The sequence below is a fragment of the Genypterus blacodes genome, unplaced genomic scaffold (assembly GCF_046128005.1).
Source record: "Genypterus blacodes isolate CSIRO-AG114 ecotype Tasmania unplaced genomic scaffold, CSIRO-AGI_Gbla_v1 ptg000061l_1, whole genome shotgun sequence".
NCBI lineage: Eukaryota > Metazoa > Chordata > Actinopteri > Ophidiiformes > Ophidiidae > Genypterus > Genypterus blacodes.
Genome location: NW_027466873.1, coordinates 2,865,187 through 2,889,131, shown reverse-complemented (window position 1 = coordinate 2,889,131; position 23,945 = coordinate 2,865,187). Strand labels below are relative to the sequence as shown.

General features: G+C 42.2%; 1 protein-coding gene across 2 annotated transcripts; it reads left to right on the top strand.

Moving 5' to 3' along the window:
- Positions 1 to 7,353: 7,353 nt before the first annotated feature.
- Positions 7,354 to 20,460, top strand: zbtb34 (zinc finger and BTB domain containing 34). Of its 2 annotated transcripts, none has more exons than XM_076154095.1 (2): positions 7,354 to 7,479; positions 14,198 to 20,460. In XM_076154095.1, the coding sequence occupies exon 2, from the start codon at positions 14,231 to 14,233 to the stop codon at positions 15,758 to 15,760; it is 1,530 nt and encodes a 509-aa protein (XP_076010210.1). In that variant the 5' UTR covers positions 7,354 to 7,479; positions 14,198 to 14,230; the 3' UTR covers positions 15,761 to 20,460. The 2 variants fall into 2 exon arrangements, with proteins under 2 accessions (XP_076010210.1, XP_076010211.1); XM_076154096.1 differs by lacking the exon at positions 7,354 to 7,479 and adding an exon at positions 12,441 to 12,588.
- The last annotated feature ends 3,485 nt before the right edge of the window (positions 20,461 to 23,945 follow it).

Here is a 23,945-nt window from a genome sequence, read left to right as displayed (position 1 = left end):
CAAGATCACAGTGTATCATAACCAATCACAGTGGGAGCCAAGGCAGAGACACAGAAACATGATTTAGAACTTTATGATTACATAATTACATAATCGGTGAAATGTTTTCTTCACCCATTACATTCAGAATTACAGTTAACCGATAACCAGTTAATCATTACAACCCTTAATATAGATTATAAATAGATGTATAGACACGACTTGACTTGAACTCATCATTTTCCACTCATTTGCAGTTATTCCATTGTTCCATCATTCCAAACTAGATACCTGGTGTTTTGACCCCCAAAATATTAAGAGCTCTGATAATATGTGTAATATAAAGCCGAACAGTCCATCAGTACTCTGCAGCTCTGACTGAGCAGAGGGAGGACAGAGGTTGAGGAGAGAAAACTCGTCTGTGAGTGTTAGTCTCATTCTGACGTTAAGGCCAAGCTTATGTCACTTATTGCATCGCTCTGGAATGAGGTGCAAAAACATGGCTGCCAGCCTGCTTCCCCCTCAGGCCCTCTGGAGCCCAAAGGCTTATGGGTAGTTTTCTGCGTATTTTAGCATTGTAGCAAAATACAGATAAGGATCCTTCAGCAAGAAAGAATTCCAGTGAAAGCCGAAAGCTCTCTTCTCACTTGTTAGCATCTAGCAACAGTTCCCTTATATAAAATGCATTTGACTTGGGCATTCAAGCCACACCAGCATGAACATTCTATTAAATATGCATATTTCAAGTGTCCATGTCGATTCCAAAGTGGACAGTCTAAGATTTATGGCGCCATTGACCCTCATTGCTTTGCTGTTTCCTCAAGAGAACCTGCCACAGGCTGTGCGCCAAATGCTTTAAAATTTAAAGAGGTGATGAAGAAACTATCCAGAGGAGACAAAAACACATCAGTTCCACCACAATAAGACTTTTCTCTTCCTCCCTTGCAGCCTCGTCCTTCCAGTTGATGCCTTTTTACCCCGAACGCTCATTGCCGTCCATTTGAACTAGTTCCTATATTAAGACAACTGGCCATTCAAACTAACATTAGTGGTAACATATATGGAGAAGCTGGGAAATGTCTTATCGATGGAAAGAATCCCTTCAGCACCTGCCTCCAAACAGGATGAATAAAGAATAAGCTGGATGCCGACGTTCTTGGCTTTGCTTTCCAATAGATAGTAGATGAATTGTGAATGACCACCCAGCTTTGAATGCCAAAGCTGCAGCACGATATTGAAATCTTCATCACTGTGGCCGTTTTGCTTTGCTTTTGTCTTCTTACTGGCTGCAGGATGACTGAGGCACAGCTACGGCCGATCAGAGATCTTTATCTCTTCTGGCCTTTTAATGTTTCAGCACAACACCTGCATTCTTCCTGGGCTCTTTGGAGGATTCAGATTTTGACGCCGGCATCAAGCGAAAGGGAATCAAACTTCTGCAAAATGTCGAAATACCACATCATTCTATTGTTTGTGACTCGTGCTCTCTGCAGAGGTTCAAGAGAGAGAAACACTTTTCTGAAAGTGGCAAGACTGACATGGCTTTCTAAGAGCGATGGAGGAAACAAGAACCCCCACAGTCTCACAGCAGTTCACTGATTTATCTACACTTACTGGTAAACTGATAAAGTACTGTGACAATACCTCTGGAGTATCTCATAAATGCTTTGTATTGACCTTAAAGACAACAGCACAAACAGGGAAGCGTGTCTCCCGTGGGTAGGGGATGATTTTCTCCGGCAGGCACACAGGAGCGCTGTCTGGTCCTCCGCGCTGACCCTCCTCTGCAGCTACGTCGCTCCCGGCCCTCAGCCTGCAAATCTCTCCTGCTGCAGGATGGATTGGGTTCCAGGACCCTCTCCCCTCCTGGGACTGACCCAACCTGGGAACAGGGGGCTTTCATGGGAGATCACAGGTGCTTATATACAAAATGGCAATTTTCTTCTTCTATAATTCCATGTTACTGCATTACTAGATCTTATCATGAGGCCAGTATCTCATTCCTGAGGTTTTAGACTTTAATGAAAGATGCTTTGCCTCCGGCCACTGGGGGCTAAATCAACAAGCCGAGGATTCCTGTTGGTCTTTGTTAGGGAAAACCAGAGTAGACTGAGCCGAGGTCATGGAAGATTCACAGAGCGGGAGATGGAGATGATGCGCCCCGGACAAGCTCCTACACAATCGAGGCCACATTTGCCCGCGTACTTGATGACGTCACACTTTTAATCTTTTCTGGTTCACGTGTGGTTAAAGCGCCTGCTGTGATTTGTCACCATGAGACAAACCATTAAATATTTAGAGGGATGTTATAGATCCGTAAATACTGTGCCGTAATGATGTCAGAATGCATTAGAGATTTGCGTTTTTTATGACATTTTACCTTTTACTACAGGACAGAGAGCACAGCTTGTGTGTGTGTGTGTGTGTGTGGGGGGGGGATAGGGATGATGGGAATTGAGAAGTACAAGGCAGTCATGGGGTGTTTGAGTGGATGATCAGATTAATTTTGTAAGGAAGTGAGAGGGAATGTGTGTTTGCTGGATTTCGAGGTGTGTGTGTGTATGTGTATGTATGGGTGTGTGTGTGCAATTTTTGATACATCTGGAATTAAGGGAATCCTTCCTTGATCTGACAGAAGAACGTAAGCTAAGAGGTGGAAGCTATGAACTCTAATAAAAATGATTATACAATTTATTTTCTCTCCTTTTGTTCCTTTTTCCCTGCAGAAACCCAGAACCTTTCCGAAACAATCTCAACAATACGTGTTGACTGTGTGTAATTTGAGCCACTCGGGATCATTAAAAAGAGATCATATTGAATATCGCCTCTCCAGAGGGAAGGAGAAAGCGAGAAAGAAATAAAGAAGAGATTTGTTTGTCAGTCAATTCTGACTCACTCAATCTCCTTAGCCCTGTGAAAGAGGGGGAGAGAAAAGGGTCGGGGTCAGCTTTCTGTAAATCTGCCGATGAAATGTTGACAAAACAGCCAATTTTCTGTAATTTCGCCGCGGCCCTCTTTCAGCAGCTTACTCACTCAGAACCCCTTCATTTCAAACAGCGGCACATTGCGACCCCTGACATGTATCTCGTCCCTGACTCCTTTGGACGGGCAGAAAGACGTAACAGTTGTGCCTTTTAGGTCAGGTGGATGCCGTTTAAGAACCTGGCTTCATAAAGGACGCCTTTGTCTGGCGAGTGAGCTCTCCTGGGCCCCAGTAAAAGGATAAGAAATGTAGTTAATAGCTCAGGAGTGGCCTAATCATCAGCTGCCATTACTGCTCCAATATCAGCGGAGATGACAGACTTATCAATAACAAAGACCCAGCTGAAGCTTCCGCCGCTCTGTCATTTTGATCTTTGCTCCACTAATCAGAGCTTTCATTTGAGCTAAGCACCGGGCAGCACACCTCTAATTCTCTTCATGCTGTGCCAGATATCACTCATCTTTACAAGCCACTCTGTATTCCCCCAACCCCAGGCCACCATTTCCACAAATTGGCTTAATTTCTCAGGCAAATATATGACACATCTGAGAGCTCATTATCCTGGCAACGTGATCGCCGTTGTGCTTATTGGTAAAAGTCTGTGAGCTTGTGAGGTTTTGTCTCGTCTGGCTGTGGTCAGAGCCAAACATTACAATACGTGAAACTGACTATCATTGTGGTATATAAATATTTGATATGCTTGTGCTGTGCTTACTTGAATAGCAGACTGTGTCCTTACAAAAATACAAAAGGATATTGTAGATGTTTTTTGGGGGGGAATATTGTTTATCAGGTCAAAGCCATATCATTGCGACATTATGTAATAATTTAGCAAAACAAAAATTAAATATATATGTAGTTATTGTGAAGGATATTCAGAGGAAAATTCTTGACGCTTGCTTGGAGACGGTAAATGATTGTATTTATAATATTACTTATATATAAGGGGGTGATGTGCACGTTTTATGTCAATATTTCTCTCCTTCATTCTTTCACAGAAAAGCCCCTCCGTCAAGGAGAAACCTGAGAGGGCCAAAGAGGAGCTCCTGCACCTGGACGAGCTGGCCCCTTTCATTTACAGTCATGGTGAGGATCAGGCACTGACCGACTCAAACACCTGCTATTGGGAAATATGTTCTCCATCAGTGAGCTATAGACTATTTCTGGACAGGAGCACTGGGAGAGCATTGTTCTCCCCGAGCTCTCACAGCCAAGGTATTCTGGGTCTCCTGGCACACGTAGGAAACAATGTGTTATTCATGTTAAGCTTAAAAAACCGGGCTACTTATTCAGTGTTACCAAGCTAACAACTTCTCTCTTGCTCGTGTTTACCAACAGTGAGAGTGATAGCGATACCGCAGCTTAATGTTCAGAAAGGATAAATATGCTGATGAACAGGGCTGTAAACAGGATTTTTGAATTTCAGGGGCCCAGGAGGACAAAAAAAAATATCTTGGATTATTTAGATTTATTTTTAAATTATATTCATCCATTTAGAGGCTTGATTAACCCCATAGTCCCTGGTATAATATTTCCTTAAGTTCCAAAGCCTCAGAAATTATGGTTTTGGTGTGAAATCCCTTTTTGTCTTTGGCCTAAAATTAATATTGAGTTGGAGGAATTATAATGCAATCCTCAATATTGGAATCCCACCATGTGTAGATTTTATAATTGTATAAGAACAAAGTAATCTCTAGCTGATAAAAACCCTGAAATCCCACCCAACAACAACACAAACAGACTCAGGACATGACCTTTGTGAAAGCTGCAGACCCTGAGTCATAAAATAGGTACAAATCTTGCTTATTATCATTTTAAGATCGGACTGTATGATACAAATGATTTGATTTACGGATGGATTTTACCAACACATCCCCACTTGTTTCAAAGAACAAAAACATATTTGATATTAAATATAAGCTATGGTCTTAGGCTTAGCATGAAACAGTGGAGCTCCTTATTCCTTCAGTTTGTTACATGATATCTACACCTTAAACAAATCATCTGGTCTCTGCTCCTATACAGTCTTATACAGGGGGCCGGGGGTTTAGGGATTTTGCAATGTCATCTGGGATTAAAAAGGAGCAGCACATCAGAGCCTCGGGGCCACACCACCTGGAGCCCCTATATGATCCCTGGCGCTGCACCACTCAAAACCAGCTCCATTAGCTTACCGCCAAATAATTCCTGGTCAACCAAATGACACTGGGCGAACAAAGCCCCATTTCAGGAAAGATTACAACTTCAACAGGAAACCCTTTGATTACGGGTCTGTTTGAAATGTTATCAATACCACCATCGTTCCTGCAGATCAACAAAACTATCTCTAATCACCATACCTTGGCTGCACCTTCAGTTGTGCATCAATCTCCTGAAAAAAAGCAAATTACTGTCGAGGATAGAGGAGTGACTTGTTTAACAAGAAGCACGTGCAATGACAAAGCGATTCCTTTCTGTATGTTGATCACCCACCTGCGCGCAGATTTGGTCAGATATTCACCTGAGCTGCCAAACTGTCACTCACACTTAATAAAAAATAGAAGCACACACAGAACACATTCATTCCTCTTGACCACAAGCGCCGCAGACAAAGTACCCAAACAGTAAGCGAGCAGGCAAGAGTTTACCTGTCTGTCTCTTTACCAACAGAAAACAGGCACATACTACTTCAAACATGTAAATCAAATATTCACAGCATATACAGTATTTACATTTAGTCATGACACAGCAATTGTATACTAAAAAACTATACAGGGCTTTAAAGTTTAAATATGATCAGGATCACAATTTTATACATGATTACATATGAAACAGATTTTCTATTTAAATGTACAAGGCAAACAATAAATAAACCTGGACACTGGTTTGATGTATAGATGATTGAATCTCGACTGTGGTAAATCCAATATTGTGCACACGCAAATAGATAATATAATTAAAGCTTTTATAATAGATTTAATAAATTAGAGATTATGCTGTGATTGAGGTTTTATTGAGGGCTCGACAAACAAACAAACAAAAACAAGATTCATTTTAAATGTTGGGTTTTACCTAATAATCTTTATCGACGTATTCATTACGTCATTTTTGTAAGTGATCCTGTACTGTTTCCCCTTTTACCTCTGCTCAACTTAAAGAACAACATTTTTGAGAAGTTAATATTTACAAAGCCTTTCTTTGGATTTCATCCACAGTTACTCTCTATATCAATTCCATTTGATTGGATGAGCAGAATATTCATCCTGCCTTGTTATTCTGAACCACTTCAACCATTTGAGGGCTATTTATTAAATAATGGAAGAGAGGATTGGGATGCAAATTTCATTTTCCATCATCAATTCTCAAAACAAAGTCTCTGGCGCCACTTTGTGGTGTCTTTGGAGAATTAAATGAATGTTTTTGGAATTTGTATTAACGGATTACGCAATGATTTAAAACTGTTTCAGGAAACTTTTGGGACATGACTGACACACTGTTAATTTAGTGAATTATTGCGCTTAAATGTTGTCAATGGAAAGCTATTTCTGTTTAGTTCTGTTTGATAAATCCACTCAGTATTGATGTGCGATGAAGCAATTGTAACAGCAATGCGATTCCATTCTTCTTCTTGTTTTGTATAACCTCATCCATCAATCCATTACTTAAAAGGTTGCGTTGCTTTGGAACAATAAATTAAGTGGAAAAATAAATGACAAAATTGAAAATTAGCAAGTTACAGTAGTGAAGCAGAAAATGTTTTTAGATATAAAAACCTCAAAACCTTTTAGATATAGAATGTAGACAATATAAGACGTGAAGATTGTGCGGACCTTGTGTGTTGCAGTGTGTGAACAGCTTTAAAGAGAAATGATTAAGAATGTGCTGAGCATAAAATTAAAGCAGAGAAACTGATACTGTAACTATACAAAACCAATTATATACACATACATGAAAGTAGACATTTAACTGTGAGATTTGGATTTGGATTTGAGCTTTTACTTTGTCTATGTTTTTAAAATACTTTTAAATCTAAAGTGTGTCTTGGGGAGGAGGGAGGGCGGGGGGTCTTTGGTTTACTTTATTGATGACGTGTTACCCAATGCACTTGCTCAATGTATTAGATGCTTTGTCTTAATGTATCCCACGTCATTGCCAGCAAGTATAAGCAGATACCTTTGACCTATATGTGCGTGGGCGTTTTCAGCAGATCCTCTCATATACTCCTCTCTGTATCTATTTACAGCAATGGCAGCAGCATTTGATCGCTGCATTACACTGAATTTCTGCAGTATATCGTCCTCCATCTGATGGTGTGTTTAGAACATAATGTCTCAGTACATAACACTGGAGCAGGGAGGGGCTGCTGCTGCAAAAACACTGACAGAATGAATGCAAAGAGCCTAAAGAACACTTCCTGTTTGAAAAAAAAAATTGCAGCAGCGAACGACTGACACATCTGGACAGGAGAGGGGGGGAGGCCTGGCTGCGGTGTTAGCGAAGTGCCGAGGGGGAATGGACCGCGTTTGATCCGCAACACGGTGAGTTCGAGCCGAGCGGCTTTAAAGTTTGGACTGCGACCATAACGCGTTTGTTATGTTTGTGTTTGATCTCGCTGTAATTTACCGGGGGACGCGGATGCCTACCGTCTAGATAGCAGGAAGGCTAACCGACTGCTAGCTAGCTGTGGAGCTAATACGGTGTACTGCTCTGACCAGTGGCCGTGTTAAGTGGTGACTTCAGCTCGAATGCGACTGTTCAGCGCAATGCGAGCTGGCACAATTTAGCATTTAAAATAGCAACATCTGTTTTCGTTACGTTATTTTTTGTATCGGAAGTCGTTTGTGTCACCATTTCATAACTTATCAGGACCTGTGACCGATGTTTTGTGCTCTTTATTTTGTATTTCTGGCGTTGTCTTCTTCTTATTTTTTTTTAACAGTCAGGGTTGAACCAAAATGTTCCAATATAACATTTAAAGCAAGGAGAGACCCTTGGAAGTGAATTCCTTTCACTCCGGTCCAATTATGAAGTATTCTCAGCAACGCATTCTATATAAAGTCACCAGTTAACTTGTCCGCTCGTTAATACATTACACCGCAACGGTTGCTACATAGCGTTTAATCGTTAAGTGAGCTAGCTAACTTGCACATTAGCTATCTCATATGACAGCCAACATACTCCACACCCGCCTTCGATGTCGGAACGTGATAACTGCATGTTTAAAAACGTTGTCAAGCTTGTTTTAAGTAAATATATATGGCTCCAACGCAAAAGCTAACAAACCAGTCGAGTGTACATTTGCATTTATGCCAAAGTAAAGCGAATTCCCTGGAATGCTCGCTGGATTCCAGGTAGCCAACGCAGCTAGCCAGCGGTTTGCATGTTATTTGGTAATAATGGCGTTGTCGACACATTTAAGTTACTGTAGCAATAAGAAACGTTAGAGGGGACAAGAGTGGGCGAGGTGGTTGTGTGTTGTGTTGACAGCGTTGACGCTAAGAGCTGTCGAGCGTTAAAGAATGGTTTGGGAGTAGCTCAACTTGGAGACATGGCAGTTTCATGTTCATATCCACGCAACGCGGCGACGAGCAGCAGAGCGCCGCAGTGCCAGGGAAGAAGCTCAATGATTTCCAGTATGGACCCAGTTAGCCTCAGCCTCAGGACTAAGCCGCCTGCTGCAGAGGGTTTCTCAGGACATCAGTTGATAGCTGAGATATCATAACAGCACCATAGGTAAAGATTAATGCCCCAGTAAACGGAGCTGTTTAGTCAGTAAAGGACAAAGTGCAGGGCCATGTCAGGTTACTTAGTACAGCTGGGAATGTGTTTACAATGAGCTTTCTGGAACAATCTGTCTATAATCACACACCCCTCCATGTTACATTTGCAAATCTGAAACAGAGAAGTTATCCCCTTAACTGTTTCACTCTATGTTGGAGCGGAATGCAGCCAAACAGATTTCAACTTCTGCACAAGAAGGCCTTATGGTTTTGCACCCACTCAACCTCCATGTTTTACACTCGGGCTTCTCTCTGGGCTGTGCAGTAAGGCTAAGCAGTAGGGCTGCGTTGGTTGGAACCACCCTGTGAAAATTGCAGTGATTGAGCAATACAAGGTATAGTTGTTACGTGCATAGAGTCGTGTCTTCTTAAAGCTTTCTACGCTACGGAAGCTTTTACAGTATGTTGTAATACTCTTTGTTTTTACACTTGTGCTTTATCTGATATAACTTGTAGTTATGCCCGGGGTGAACACTGACACTTAACTTAAGAGGCTGAGAACTTAAGGTACAGTCAGTATTGAACTTGAGTTGCACTGTGGTAATTTCATGTTACAGAGAAAGTATATAATGTCAATGTTTATTCTCATACCAGGGTTTTTAAGTTGTAACATAGTAGTTAATGTCACATGCTTCTCCTGGCCTTTTTGCCAATCAGAGTTTCATTATTTAAAATGGGAATTCCTGTTCTGCAAAGTTCAAGTTCAAATTAATTTGATCCACAAGGGGCAATTTGTTGTTCAGCACATGTGTACTTAAAACATAACAAGCCAAAAAACACAAAATTGTTAGTTTTTTATAAGTGGCTGCAGCAGTACGGTTACCCGATTCCTTCCAAAGATAAACAGAATTCAGTAATCAAACAGACTTTTTAACTCACTATTACTGTTTTTTTCTTTACTCATAATGAATATTGAGGAGAGAGAGTGAGGATACAGAGAGCTTATAAGAAGTCCTTCCGGCCTCAATCATTGGTGGACATCAGGATCGAATATGAATGCTTGATTTGTCAACGTACTGGTAAGCAATGATGTTCAACAATCGCACTCAAATCAAGGCTTCCTGGGAGAGGAAAGGATATCAGTTACAAGAAAACAAGGCAAAGTGGCTAACTTTTGCTTTTATAGTCTCACTTATCAGTGTTGCTGCTCTCTCTCTCTCTCTCTCTCCCTGTGTGTGCAGACATTTAAAGTTGAAATCTATTACATGCCACAAAAAGCAGAAAAGCAGCTGAAAGCAGCTGTATCGGAATATAAACCAGCAGCTTCTGCCGTCCAGTCATCCGTACCGGCCCCTGAGACATTGAATCGCTTGCTTTCAAATAGGAAGTGTTGAAATTCTTGGCTCCAGTTTCCTAAATAGTTTTTAAGAAACTTCAAAGATTGTTCAGCTAGGTTTGCTCTGCGTGCACAACATAGTTTAGGCAAGACATTAATCATGTTGCTGTGATTACGTAGAGATCAATGTGATTTCAATGATTTAGATGAGGGATGTTTGGCTTTGGTTGGCGCTTTTATCTTAAGTTGGGTGTGTCCCGTCATTGCAAACTAATAGGTCAGGTTTGTTGAAATGCAGTGATGGCTTAATGCTGCTGACTGCTGCTCTGAAATGTCTTTCAGCCGCATGAGAGAATCTCTGTTTTGCATGTTTGCTAAATGTGATCAGCATGAAAGAGGTGGAAGTGATCTGTGTGCGGCGGCTTTTGTAAGATTTGTCATGCACAAGTCCTCCGCATTGGGTTGTGACTCGTTATTTGAAGCTCTGCGTTCAGTTCGTCATGTGTGTGTGATTGAGAAACCAACACATGTTAGTGGATTCTCAGATATCTGCAGTCTTGTGGAAATAATCAGGCCTGCTGACGATTCGGCTCAGTATTGATTCTTTCCATCACAATAACAGTTTATGATTCAATCTGCTGGAGAGACATTTTGTCCCGTTTTAGTGTTATTGTTTTAGCTTCAGCGTAGTTCGCCGTACAACAGTGTGGTGGAAAACAAAAAGGCGATTATCATTGCTTGATTGCACAAAGAAAATGTGATGTAGTGGTTGGCACTCAAACCAAACAGGTAGTCTTCAATGCTTTAATGAGTTTGCCATGAAGCCTCTAGCTATAGGGTGGATCCACCAACTGCAGCACTATTGTCAGCGGTGGAGCCATTGTACTACTCCATGTTTTTTCGATGCATGTTGATTCAGATTATGGTTGTGTAAACCTGCTGCCGTGACACTAGATTCAATTGAATTGTGTCCTGCAGTTCCAATTTCCATTTAACATGTTTTGTGTGATAGAAATGAAAGAGTAGAGAGGGAGCGTGCGTGTGTGTGTGTGTGTGTGTGTGTGACAGACAGGTGACGATCCCGTCGTGCCTGGCAACTTCCACTTGACCTCGTGTTCATCTGACTAGCAGGTGAGCGAGTGTGTTTCATGTGTTTCAAAACTCAAATGAAAGCACAGACCTGTAGCCTGTGAGCAGTGTGTGGTGTTAACCTCTGTAAACAGGGAGTAATGAGCGGTAACACGGCCTTACTTTCCGGTTTAATCGCGCCAAATCGTTCCTATTTTGGTCCCATCTCCGTTACTCTTATGTTTCATGCTATTCTCTCAACCCTTGCTTGTTAAGCATTTTTCCTCTGGTCTGCCCCATAAGCTGTTTTTCAAAATAGGCGAGCTGCTGATGTGGAAGAAAGCGTTCTTTGCGTGCTGCTTGCTGACGTGTATTTCTACTCTGATTTTTGTCATCTTTGCTTCTGTACTCTTTGAAGCCTTTAAGGTGCGACTTCTGTCCACCATAACTGTGCTGATCTCATGTGCAGCCAAACGATCACACGTTGTATTCCCCATCTTTTATTGGAACCAGATTGAAGCAGTTTTGTCCGATAGGTTCATTACCAGCCCAGCAACAAAAGGATGGGATATTTGAGGTGAAATATTTGAGGTTTGTCCTCGTGTGCCAAGGTTGTGACCGTCGGCCAGCATGAGCATCTCAACTACCACGCCTGAATTCTTTGGCTGTCCTTCAGCTTGGCTTCGTTCATTACGCGCAATGATGGCAGACATCACCGTATGCATAAATGCAGTGATCTCTCTGTTTATGAAGGGTGGTGATGGGAAGTTGAAAGTAATATACAAGCTCTGGCCGTTTGGTCTGTTCCTCATCCTCCCCCTCCTCCCTGTTGTGCCAGGGCGTGATAACGTAGGTTTTGTTGGACAGGTGTCTTAGCAATTAGACAAAGTGTTTACATTGTCAAAGTGCTGACGGGGGGACTCGAGGAAGATCATGCTGAGTTGTCAGCGAGGGACGGGGAAGACAAGGAAGAGGAGGCTCAGTGGCCGAGATGGCAGAAGGGCAGATGGAGTGGAGGGAGAGGAGGGCTAAGCTGGAGAACAGACAAAGTCGGTTTTGTAACATTCCTTCTCTTGGCGTTTGCCTTTATGAGTTTTACATTACAGAAGTCTGTGTGTAAATATTTTAGCAACCAGCTTAAGTGAGTAATAGGCTTTTCCACAAGCATTATTTGTATTTCAGCAGTTAGGAAACTAGCTCCTTCCAAACGTCACACATGCATTTAGAACGGAACCCTGAAGAGAAGTGAACAGCGTTTCAGTGCCACACTGGGTTTGCTTCACAGTTTGCCGCATCATGCAGAACCAGATTTTCTTCTTTCTTTGCCAAACGCTGCCTATATAACTTTACCTCCCCCATTACTTGATGTCAGAGGAGGGAGTTGCACATGTAGCAAACCGCTCTGAAGTTATGTGTCGCTACGAGTTCCTCCTGAGCGGCCATAACAAATACATGTGAAAGTTAAACGGTTCCTCCGAAACACAAAAGTCAGATTAGTGTGGGAATTACTTTCTCCGTGAAAGGTAAGCGTGCGAGCCGAAAGAAGAACTAGACGGCTAGCAATTATTTAGTTAGAAAGTGTTGGTGAGGTTCTTATTCGTCTAAATTGCGTAGTTTAGTAAAGCGTAAATGTGACACCAGTGTGACTTTGTTCTAGCTGAGAGAAGCAGCACAGTTTTCTGACCGACACAGTTAGAAGAATGTTCCCTTGTCTCATCTTTGGCCCAGTGAACGCTACAGTGAAGAAGACAGAGTAAGAACTGATCTTATCGTATTTATCTTAAGGTTACCTCAACTGACTCCAGCTCGTGTTTGCACATGATCCTGTCTTTGTCCCATCACCTTAACAAGGGCGGCAAGAACATCCAGGTGTGGCGTCAATTGTGACATAGAGTTTAAATTATCGTTCACTTCAATCACTAGGATGGCAAATTATTAAAACCTAACATATATATCTGATTATCTCTCATTTATCTGCGTTGTTGTGTGTGTGTGTGTGTGTGTGAGGGCTCCAGCTTAGCAGTAGTGTAGCACGTTGGGCGTGTCCTGATCCTGAGACAGTTGAGCTGTAATGACTTAATTACTATATCTATATGTTTTGACGAATCGCTTTGTAATCGCTCTGCTGGATCTTCTCTCATCTTTTGAAGTAAGCATGTGTGACTTGTGTAAGAGTGGGATTGGGTCGATGAAATCCAGTCCGATGGGTTATAGCCTGGATGCCATTTTATGAATGGGGTGCCAAGGTGTGTCCTCAGGTATTTCTGAATCCTCCTTCCTTCCTTTCTTGGAAATTAGTTAGGGACAAACTGGTCTGTGTCTATTTGGCAAAGAGTATAACCTTTTGTCTTTGCTGTAACACATTCTTGTTTTTGGCTCATAATTTCATTGAACCCTTTCTGCTATTTTTTTTTAATTTTTCAGGATGGAGGGTGTTGATGGCTCCGAGACACACAAGTTCATCTTAAATATGATTTATTGGAGTTACTGTATACATTTGTGTTTTCATTACAACTGACTCTCCACTCACTCACTCACTCCCTATTTAGTGTGGCGGCCATGCCTTTGGTTAGTTGGTTAGTTGGTTAGTGTGTGTGTGTGTGTGTGTGTGTGTTTATGCTGTGTTTATGCTGTGCTTATGCTGTGCTTATGCTGTGCTTGTCTACATTGTGTTCATCGTGTTTCAGGTGAGACTGCTGATGGAATGCTGAGTGGGAGCTAATAGTGTTAGCTGTGGGAAGCTACGACTGTGGCTAGATGAGTGGATACTGAGATGCTGAACGGACTGCACTTTAACTAAACTTGCACCTTCTATTTACTGTAGCTGCACACCCCAGCTGCCTTTAAAGCATTAGGGCTTTCACGATTACTTTGTGTTTTATACATTGTCAACGCAAAGGCCAGTAAATGATGCGTTGTCACTTTAAGACGTGATCTCTCCAGAGACTTTCTTGATGGTTGCTTGGCTTGAGAATGGGCTACCTAGCAGCGAGTCAGTTCCTTCCTTTGCTCTCTGCAATCTCCTCGAAATGTTTTTCATCGTTCTATGACGAATTCTTGTGAATAATATGATTTTGATTGGAGCCGTGTTAGAAACCCTAATCTTCTCTTTTCTCTCATTTCCCCCGTCAGGCTGTTAACAAACTGGAGAGACACACCTGAGACATGGATGAAGGCAGCAGCTACATAGAGTTTGATGTGCCGGAATTCAGCAACACCATTCTGCACCAGCTCAATGAGCTGCGGCTGCAAGGGAAGCTGTGTGACATCATTGTGCATATTCAGGGGCAGCCATTTCGAGCCCACAAAGCCGTGCTGGCAGCCAGTTCACCGTACTTTCGCGACCATTCATCCCTCAGCACCATGAGTGGTCTTTCCATCTCGGTGATTAAAAGCCCTGAAGTGTTTGAGCAGCTTCTCGCCTTCTGCTACACAGGCCACATGTCACTGCAGCTCAAGGACATCATCAGCTTCCTCACAGCTGCCAGCTTCCTGCAGATGCAGACCATCATTGACAAGTGCACTCAAATCCTGGAGAGCATCCACTCCAAGATCAGCATCCCAGTTGTCTGTAGCCCAGAGAAGGATGAGTCACCGGCCAGCCACAATGGGGTCAACGACAGCAACCTTTTTGTAAACCCTACCCAGATCTCCCCCCCTTACTACCGGCAGAATCAGGCAGGACACACTGAAGCACGCGCAGAGCTGGCAGGAAAAGTCTTGGGCCGGATTCGGCAGCATCAAGAGGAAGCCCAGTCCGACCGCGGCAGCAGTGATGGCGTGTCAGAGCAGGACGCTGTCATGGAGGCCGAGACCGAGCAAGTGGAACTGATTGGGAAAGATGGGCAAGTAACCGACGTGCGAGTGAAGGTAGAGAAGCCCGACAGGCCCACGTACTCCGACAGCTCCTCGGCCGGTGACGACGGCTATCACACAGAGATGGTAGATGGAGAACAGGTGTTGGCAGTTAGCGTGGGTTCTTACGGTCCTGTCATCCAGCCTGCTGCCTATGCTTACTCAGGGTTGTCCTCCCCCTGCTTTGTTAACCTCAGCAACTCCAGTCCCTCCCGCTCCATCCTCAGTGGCTTTAGAGGCGGGCGCGCCAGATCAAAGCGGCCCCTGGCCATCCCAGCAGGTGTGCTGAGTCATATCAAATCAGGCACTGACGACAGCGAACCAGTGCTGGGACCCACCGGCTTGGAGAATGACGTGCGAGAACGGAGCCTGCGGAGCCAGTGGTACCCCTACAATGAGAGACTCATTTGCATCTACTGCGGGAAAACCTTCAATCAGAAAGGCAGCCTGGACCGCCACATGCGCCTGCACATGGGAATCACCCCATTTGTTTGCAAATTTTGCGGGAAGAAGTACACGAGGAAAGACCAGCTGGAGTACCACATCCGTGGCCACACGGACAACAAGCCTTTCCACTGCCAGATCTGTGGAAAATGCTTCCCCTTTCAGGGCACCCTTAACCAGCACCTGAGGAAGAAGCACTTGGGAGCGACCGAGGTCAGCAATCATACGAACTCTCCGGAGAGGACGGAGGGGAGCTCGGGTCAGAAGGAGCAGGAGAACGCCTCTGAGGAGATGGCCTTTGAGACCCAATATGCAGAGGAGGCACCAGCCACTGATATGGAGGAGAGTTCAAAATGCAGTCCAGAGGAGGCTCAAGCGTCCAGATGTGATTTTTAGATCCTGCTTCAGGTTAAGGAAGCTTTAAGAAATGTTTTGTTTCAATTGAATTTAAAGGACTTTTTTCTTTTTGAATTAGCTCCCTCTACTTTGGACATTTCTTGCGTCAAGGGTTTCTCTCAGTTTTGTGAAAGTCAGTTGTTAAATGCAAAGAGAAAATGGGTGCTTTATAGAAATTAGCTTCTTTCAAAGCAAAGGGAGTAACGACTTACTATTTCTGAGGAGGTCCTAGTAATCAAGACCCCCGTTTGTTTTCTCTTTTTACCTTTCCATGTTTTTAAAAACATATTTACAGAGTTATATAGGCATGTTGCAATAATTGATAATGTGAAAGCTCTGGTAAGATGCTTGTCATATCACCTTTTTACCTGACCTGTTTTTGCACATGTGACCGTAGGAGGTCACTAACTCACAAGGAATGATTTTTCTGCCAGTGCAAAGCTTCGTGTGACATATCCGTTCAATACCTCATAATACAACTACATACTCATAACAGACAGTATTTTAACTAACTCACCAGGTTCTACCTCATAGCCAAGAACCTACCAGGAACCGACACTTTCACTGCTCAGAATCCGGTTTAGGTTTGTATGTATCTTATTGCCAAACCCTGTATAGAATCGTCTCTCACAACACAAAGCCTTGATACTTAGGGGAAATATTCCTTGCTGATTGTATGGATTAGGGACAAAGTCCTTGTCATGTTTCGCGGTCAGCCAGGTTAAATTGTTGACAAAGAAAGTGCTATGTTAGGAGTGCATAAAAATTTGCTCGCTTACTTGTGTTTTGTTTATGGCAAATCCAGAGAATAGAGTAAGAGAATGGCCCTGTATACATTTAACACGTGCTTTTAGCTGTCTCTAAACACTTCTTTTACAAAAGAATTAAGGATTTTATCTCACGATCACTACTCGAGAGCTCACTCTGGCCAAGACACGGTTTTAAATGCTGTCGTCCATGGAATGGATGATTTATCTTCATACGGTGAAAACCTTTATATTCTTCTATACTCTGAGGGCGGTTTTATAGCGAAATGTTGAATATGTAAGATGATTTTTCTGGAGGTAGGCTTCTAGGTTAATGTCTAACAGAGACAAGACTCATCGTTAACTCAGCACACTAGGAACAGTTCCAGATCTGTTCACATGAAACGTGATACTATACTACTCTGATACTAATATGCAAACAGAAAGAACAAAGGAATCTCAGCCATCTCGATATGGTTCGTCTTCACTTATTGCTTTGTTTCTGCGTTTTCACCTCGTCCCTTCCGTCTGCGGTTGGGACGGCCGATCTGTGATCTTTGTTCTCTGCATTAGACGCGGGTGAAATGCAGACTCGGAACACGTTTTCCTCATTTGTTAATCCTACTTGATGGTGTTGACCTAGATGTGGCATGGCTATCTCCTATATAGAGTTAAGAGCTGAATGATGATGTAAGTAGCTGGAGTTCCAAAGTATTGATGCACTTTGCAGAGTTAGAGAGTGCCATGGGTGCCCGCTAGCTTGTATAAGTAACTAATCTCTGTCTTAAAGCTAAAGCAGCAGTGCTAGAGTCAGACGTAGTGAAATGAAACAGAGCTTTTTACTGGGTCAGCGCTGCCTGATGTGAGCTTAGATGAGACTCTGCAGTCACATGAATACTGTTGGCCACAAATCCTGCATAATGACAGCAATGTATTTAATCTGTAATATTTGACCCATGGCTAACATGGAGGGGAATGGTGGTAGTTAGGACATAGCAACTTATTTTCTGTGAGATTTCTTTTGAAAAGCATCCGCGTAGTGGTAAATTCACAAAATAGCACTTATAAGGCCCGAGTGATCCTTCTGTCACACGCGTTGTACAAATTCCGAGCTGGTTGACCCCCCTTTGTGCTGACCTGCTTACTTATTTGCCTTCCAGCTTTGCCTTGGTTTGTACGCTTTTATTTTGTCCCATCCAATCCGCGCCAAATTAATCACCTTTTTAATTATTAATGAATCATTTTGTGTGTGTGTTTGTGGGAGAATGGGTGTGTTTTGTTGCTTATATGTGTTATGTTACGTGACGAGTGCAGTCCTTTTTATTCCCGTAGAGTGAGCACTCGCGGTCTCGGTTTCGCTCGTAAGATTGAAAAACCAAAATTTAGGGAATTTGCAAAGAATCGGTGTAGCTAGCTCTTCGTTATCTTTTTTGTGTACAAATGTATCAAAAGAGCGTTGGTCTTCATCATCCAATCAGTCAAATAAGAGTTTGACTCAAAGAGTACATTTCTGAATGTTTACTAAGACAACTCTGTTAATGTCAGCTGCTGATGGGATCTCACTCAGTCTGATGCTACATTTACACTCCCAGGAACATGTGACCCAATCCTTTAGCACTTCTAGAATACTTGTATGTGAATATATATAGACAGAAAAAAAGGATTCAGACGTTCACAAATGAGCCGTGAGACATTCAGACATTCATGTGAATCTAATCTGCATCACTAAACGTCTGCCAGCGTGACTCACTGTGTCTAAACACATATCAGCATTTCTAATATCAGCAACACAACTCAACAATGGCTTAACTTGAATTATACTCCGACTGAGGCATTGATATCAACTTGAAGAAGATTTAACAAACTGTGGAATTGTATTAATGACATTTATTTCTACATCTTACTCGCATTTTTGTCTTGATCCCAGGACAAACGCACCAATCTGAGTTTTGCCTGCATGCAAACATAGTTTACATTTCAGTGACACTTTGAAACAAACTAAATTACGATACGAATCAGGGGCAGTGATGATTGCTGCCACACATGCTCTAATCCTTCTTTAAACCTTCAATATTATCTCATTTGTTGTGAAATCATGTCTAAACAGAATCCAACGTAGGTCATAAAAGTGGTAATAGGGCATCAGCACCTGTAGTGTAAATGTAGCCTGAGGTGAATCTATCAATGGATCAATCTATCTAGAAAGAAGAAAAAGGGTAATTGTCGGCAAATGCTGAAACTCTTTTGTACCAAGAGTTCACACCAAAGATTAGTGGGCGTTTTGTTTAGCAGTAAATTTGTTGACTGTCTTGCATTACTGATGATTATGCAGAAAGAAGAATGGGTTCTTAATCTAATGTGGGCCTAAATCAGCACTCTGTGCAAGGAATGTACTTCCCCCTGCTTGTAACAATCACTTTTGTGAAGTATGAACGAGTTGCTAAGAAGGAATTAGGCAGCTAAGTCATTACAGAAACATCTTCAATCAAGCCATAAAAAACTGACATGATGAACGTTGTGCAATAGGCAGTGGAATTGTGTTAAGACAATGTAAACAAAAGAGAGAACTCCTGACAAAACAAACAAAGTGGCATCTTAAACTTAGTGCCTTGCCACAAGCTTTACATTTTAGATTCTGGCACTAAAAATTTCTGTGCCTCGTTCTTTTGTAAATGCGTTTGGAATTGAGAGATTAGAATGAAGTATGGCTGCATTGTTTATCCTAAAGTGGTTCACAGAATGAGCAGGATGTAAGCCGTGTCTCAGGTCATGGGGACGCATCCCAGAAGGACGCCGTGTTTGTACTTCTACACAGGGAGAAGTCTGGGCCTAAGGGTCGGCGCCTCTACGGCCTCGGTTTGTTTCTTTGGCCCTCAAATCATCTTGTACACCATAGACAACACCAAAATGCTTTCAGTAATTAATCTTAATTAGTGTATCATCCACAAATTCAATGCAAATGTCAGTCGATCAGTGCGTCATCGCTTTGCATCGCGTCGCTTTGTTTGCAATGTTTTCTGGCGTTTCGAATGCCGGAAAGGATGAACTGGTCGTGTCCCGAGAATCCGCGTGGACGAGTAACCATGAGTAAGCCTCCTCTAAATGCGTCCCACGAAATGAGACACCGCTTTAAACGATGTCATTCTTCTCCATTTTCTGATCTTTCCGTTAAAGTCCCTCCCCCCCAGCTTGTTGCTCTCTTTTCATCTTTTATTTAGTGGATTGTTTTACGGACACGGGACTGACGATTGATATCAAGGTGATGCGCTTTTTGTAGCAACATACTACAATCAAATGAGGCAGACTTGTTCCCCTGCACCCCAGTCTGTATAGTGTACCCTTCCTCTCTCACCACTGAGGACAATCGAAGCAATGTACTGTAGTATCAGGCGAGAGGGGAGACGCATGAGAAATACTTATCTGCTCTCTCTCTCTGTGATTCTTTCCGGAGCATCTGGCACGGGAACAGCTGCTTTGGGTGTTTAGCAGATTCTAAACTGAATATTTGTGGGGGGAAGAGGAGGAGGAGGAAGAAGAAGAAGAAGAAGAAGAGCCACGCTTGCCCTCGTATACTGTAGCCGAATTGCACGTTGCTCACCCACGAAATTGTATAGAAATGCCTATGGCTAATTTTGTATCCTCTTGTATTAGTGTCATCCAGTGTGCACTTACAGTCTTCAGTTGATGCGCGAAACCAATTCCATCTGGGAATTCTTGTTAATCACTCTAGTTAACCCTTAAGGGACTCTGATATAATGGCCTCAATCACTTTGCTAGGGACCGTTTTCCCCTTGAATGGTGCTTTTAGACTAGCCAGGTTATTTATTGTTCTTTTATTTGTTTGTTTTTTGAATCAAATGAAAACACCGATCCATGTGTTCATATATAAGGTGAATGGAGGGGGGGAATTTGTGAAAAAAAAAAAAAAAAAACTCACACGCTTTTTATGAATTATAGTTACTTCTCTGATCGTACTCACCTACAGAACCAACCGAACTTAACACACTCAAGTGTTGTCGTTCCAAACCTCTGAAAACAGGAAAATGCATTATGGGCCACAAGTAATCGAAGGGAAGTGTTTACAGGGAAGGCTGTCGGACTACTTTTTTGAAATTGCAGCTCGTCCTATTCGTTTTCTAACACACTCACTTTCAGGTAGTTTACGAACACTGATACGGGCTTAGAAAGAAGAAGAAGAAGAAGAAGAAAACAAAAAGAAATCTTAAGTCTTCCATAGCTTTTCTGTCAGTTTCTGTCCACTGTGTATTATAACAAACTAAAAAAAAAAAAAGAAGCAATAACCTTTTTAAAAGTGGTGTATTGGGATCATCATGCCTATTGAAATATCCGCCTGTCATGTATCAAACTAAACGAATGTCAGGGAGCTGTTGAATTGACGTTAGGACCAGGACAATTTGATATCGATTTATTTTTTATATATTCTCAGAAACTTTCGACAGGTTAAACTTCCTCCTCAGAAGAAGGAGAGGAAGGGAAAAAAAGAGTAAATACCAGTGTTGCTCGCTGGATTCGAAAAAATCCTACGGTAGTCAGTGAACTGCAACACAGAAACTGAGCACTTAGTTCAGGCATCACCTCAGCGGCACTGTTCAGAGCTGCACCTTCAGCTGTGTCAAATAATGAAAGGGATTTTGGGGCTGCATAGCCACTGTTTGGGAGCGGCGGGCTGCTGTCACGTGCGAGGTTCAGGTCCCCTTTTCGCTCCTCAGGCGCAGAGGCGGCAGATGGAGTTGGTCAGGGTCAAGAGGGGAAGTCGCCACATTTTCAGTCTGGCCGTCGTCCCTTTTCTGTACAACTCCGTCGGCTTAAACAACAACCTATAGAACTCAGGGTATATAGTGTTAAAAAAGTGGTCTCGCTGGACACGCCGCCCATGTCCGTAGTATAACCGTGCACTTCTCTTCAGGTGGGGAAACAAGTCCTCAGTCAGTGGTTCCCAAACAATCTGCCTCAAGCTCTCAGCCGAGCCCGTGTTTGCCGCAGAGCCCGAGCCTGAGGGCCAGCGGAGGCCCCCTAGAACCGAACCGTGACAGCCGACCGGCCCGACTCCTCTTTTATCCACTCTACACACAACCTCACAACCCAACTGTGAACCTCAGAACTCTACTGTTTTGTACAACTATGAAGTAAATGAAGCTAGCTAGAGCTGACGTTGTATCTATTGCCATTTATGAGTTTATTTTATAGCATGAAATAAAATATATTTATTCAAATTATATATTTTACTCATAATCATTCTGTGCTGCTTAATTTTTGGTTCTTAAGCTTGTAAATTGCTTTTTTATTATACAAAAAAAATGTCAATAGAAAAATGCGTTTGTAAAATAAAGACGCTGATTTGGCTCTAAGTTGTGTTTTGTGGAATACTTTGTTTCTTTGGAGCTGCAGTAACGCATGACATCACTCGGCAATTCAAAATGAGTATTGCATGTACTGATGTTGATGAAAATATTGTACAGAAAATAACCCAACTCATCTTATTGTTAAGTTCAAGAGCATAATAATGCTACATAAAATGTATTTCCTTATTAATTTTATTTCTCAGTAATTTACCACAACAATTAAACTAAGCACAAAAATACAAACATGCATTTTATTCTGTTGGAAAGCCTGTTTATCTCCCTTTAAATGGTGCCACATTTGTGGGATGAGCAGCAGAGCTCAGTATGTGGAGTTACACCCCTGAAAAATGGGCCAAATCCTCTCTGCCAATGCTGTTGACTCTTGTTTGGTGGATTGGATGATTGAAGTCAGATGAAACAACAAATATTGGCAATGTAACAATTTATTCATTTAACAAACAGGAGCCTCAGTAGCATGTGGAAGAACCATACACAGCCACAACAGCCTGGCTCCTCCTCCATCCTATTTTTCAACCAGCATTTGTTGCAAGTCAGCCAACGTGGTTGTGTTGGTCACTCTGGCACGAACGGCACGCCCAAGCTGCTACTAACACGCTACTGAGGCTCCTGTTTGTTAAATGAATAAATTGTTAAATTGCCAATATGTCAACAGCAAAAAAATGCAGAAGAAGAAACAGGCTTTCCAACGGTATAAGATTTATTGCCAGGAAGCATTGTTACAACAAATAAGTGATCTACTAATCTCAAATTTCCTTACTCTTTGTGCAAGGTTTAGCAGAATCTCAACAGATTTCAGTAGTTTCAATTTTCTGCAGGAATGTATCTGGCATGCCACCAGGGACACTACCAAGTACCAATACTGTTACATGTACCACAGTTAGAGAACCACCGGTGTACGCAAAGGCACATTGGAGGAAAGAGATTTAGCTTACAATGTTAAGAAATGATTCGGAATATAACTGGATTTAATAGTTGTTGAAAATGTGTTGTTTTCTACAGAATCTCTCTTCAGTATGATGCTGCTATCCAGAGGAGGCGGTGTATGTCCAATGTTGTGCCTCTAGGGGGAGTTGCAGAACAACAAATACACCTTCAATTCTCTGAGCCAAAATTTAGAATAGTTACTGATATTTTTGCAGTATTCTCTTGTAAAATATATTCTATTTCAGTAATTAATTTGTCCAAATGGTCCCAGATAAACAAAAACACAAAAATACAACTAGAAATCATTTAGAAACAAAAGCTGCTTCATGGCCTTTTATTGTATTGCTTCCAAATCCTAACATACTAAAAGTCAAAGGAAGATAACTCAGTCCAAACAAGAAGGAATGTTACTGTTAGCATCACAGAAATGTGTGAAAACCTTTATTTACTGACAGTAATTTACATTCACGGTCATTTGTACCAAACTACAACTGTGCTCGAGAAATTAAAATAAGTTTAAAATGAAGTACAAGGTCACTGAACTGATACAGTCTTGTTATTTAGAGTGTTCATGCCAGTAGCCGGTCAGGTGGAAAATAGGCTCTTCACAAAATCTGCAAAGGCCAAGCAGTCAAATATGAAATAATAAAGCGCTTTAGCCCCTGATGACGAGCAATAAAATCAATTTACCACCTAACAGGCTCTTTTTCCTACTGGATCTGCACTTGAATGCTCCGTCTAATCCCCGGCGGTGTTATTGCCTCTGTCCCCACTGTGCTGAAAAATGCACCCAGTGGGAGTGATGCATTCATCAAGTAGCACAGCTGTGCGACAGCCTCCCGTAGACTCAACACTGTATGAGGCTCCTTAAAGAGGAAGGAGAGAATAGAGCCAATAGACTAATAAAGCACCACATTGCTTTGCGGTGTGTTCCGCCGGTGTTTGTTTGAAAAGCTTTACAGCTTTGTTTCCAGGCTGAACACCAAGAGAGCAACTCTAAGTGTTTTTTATGTACACATTATTTCCATTTTGAAATGCTACATATTGACAGTAACTGATAACCTCTTTAAAATGACACAATGCATTGCTTTATATGTAATGCAGATGTGGAGAAAAATGTCCTTTCCCTGC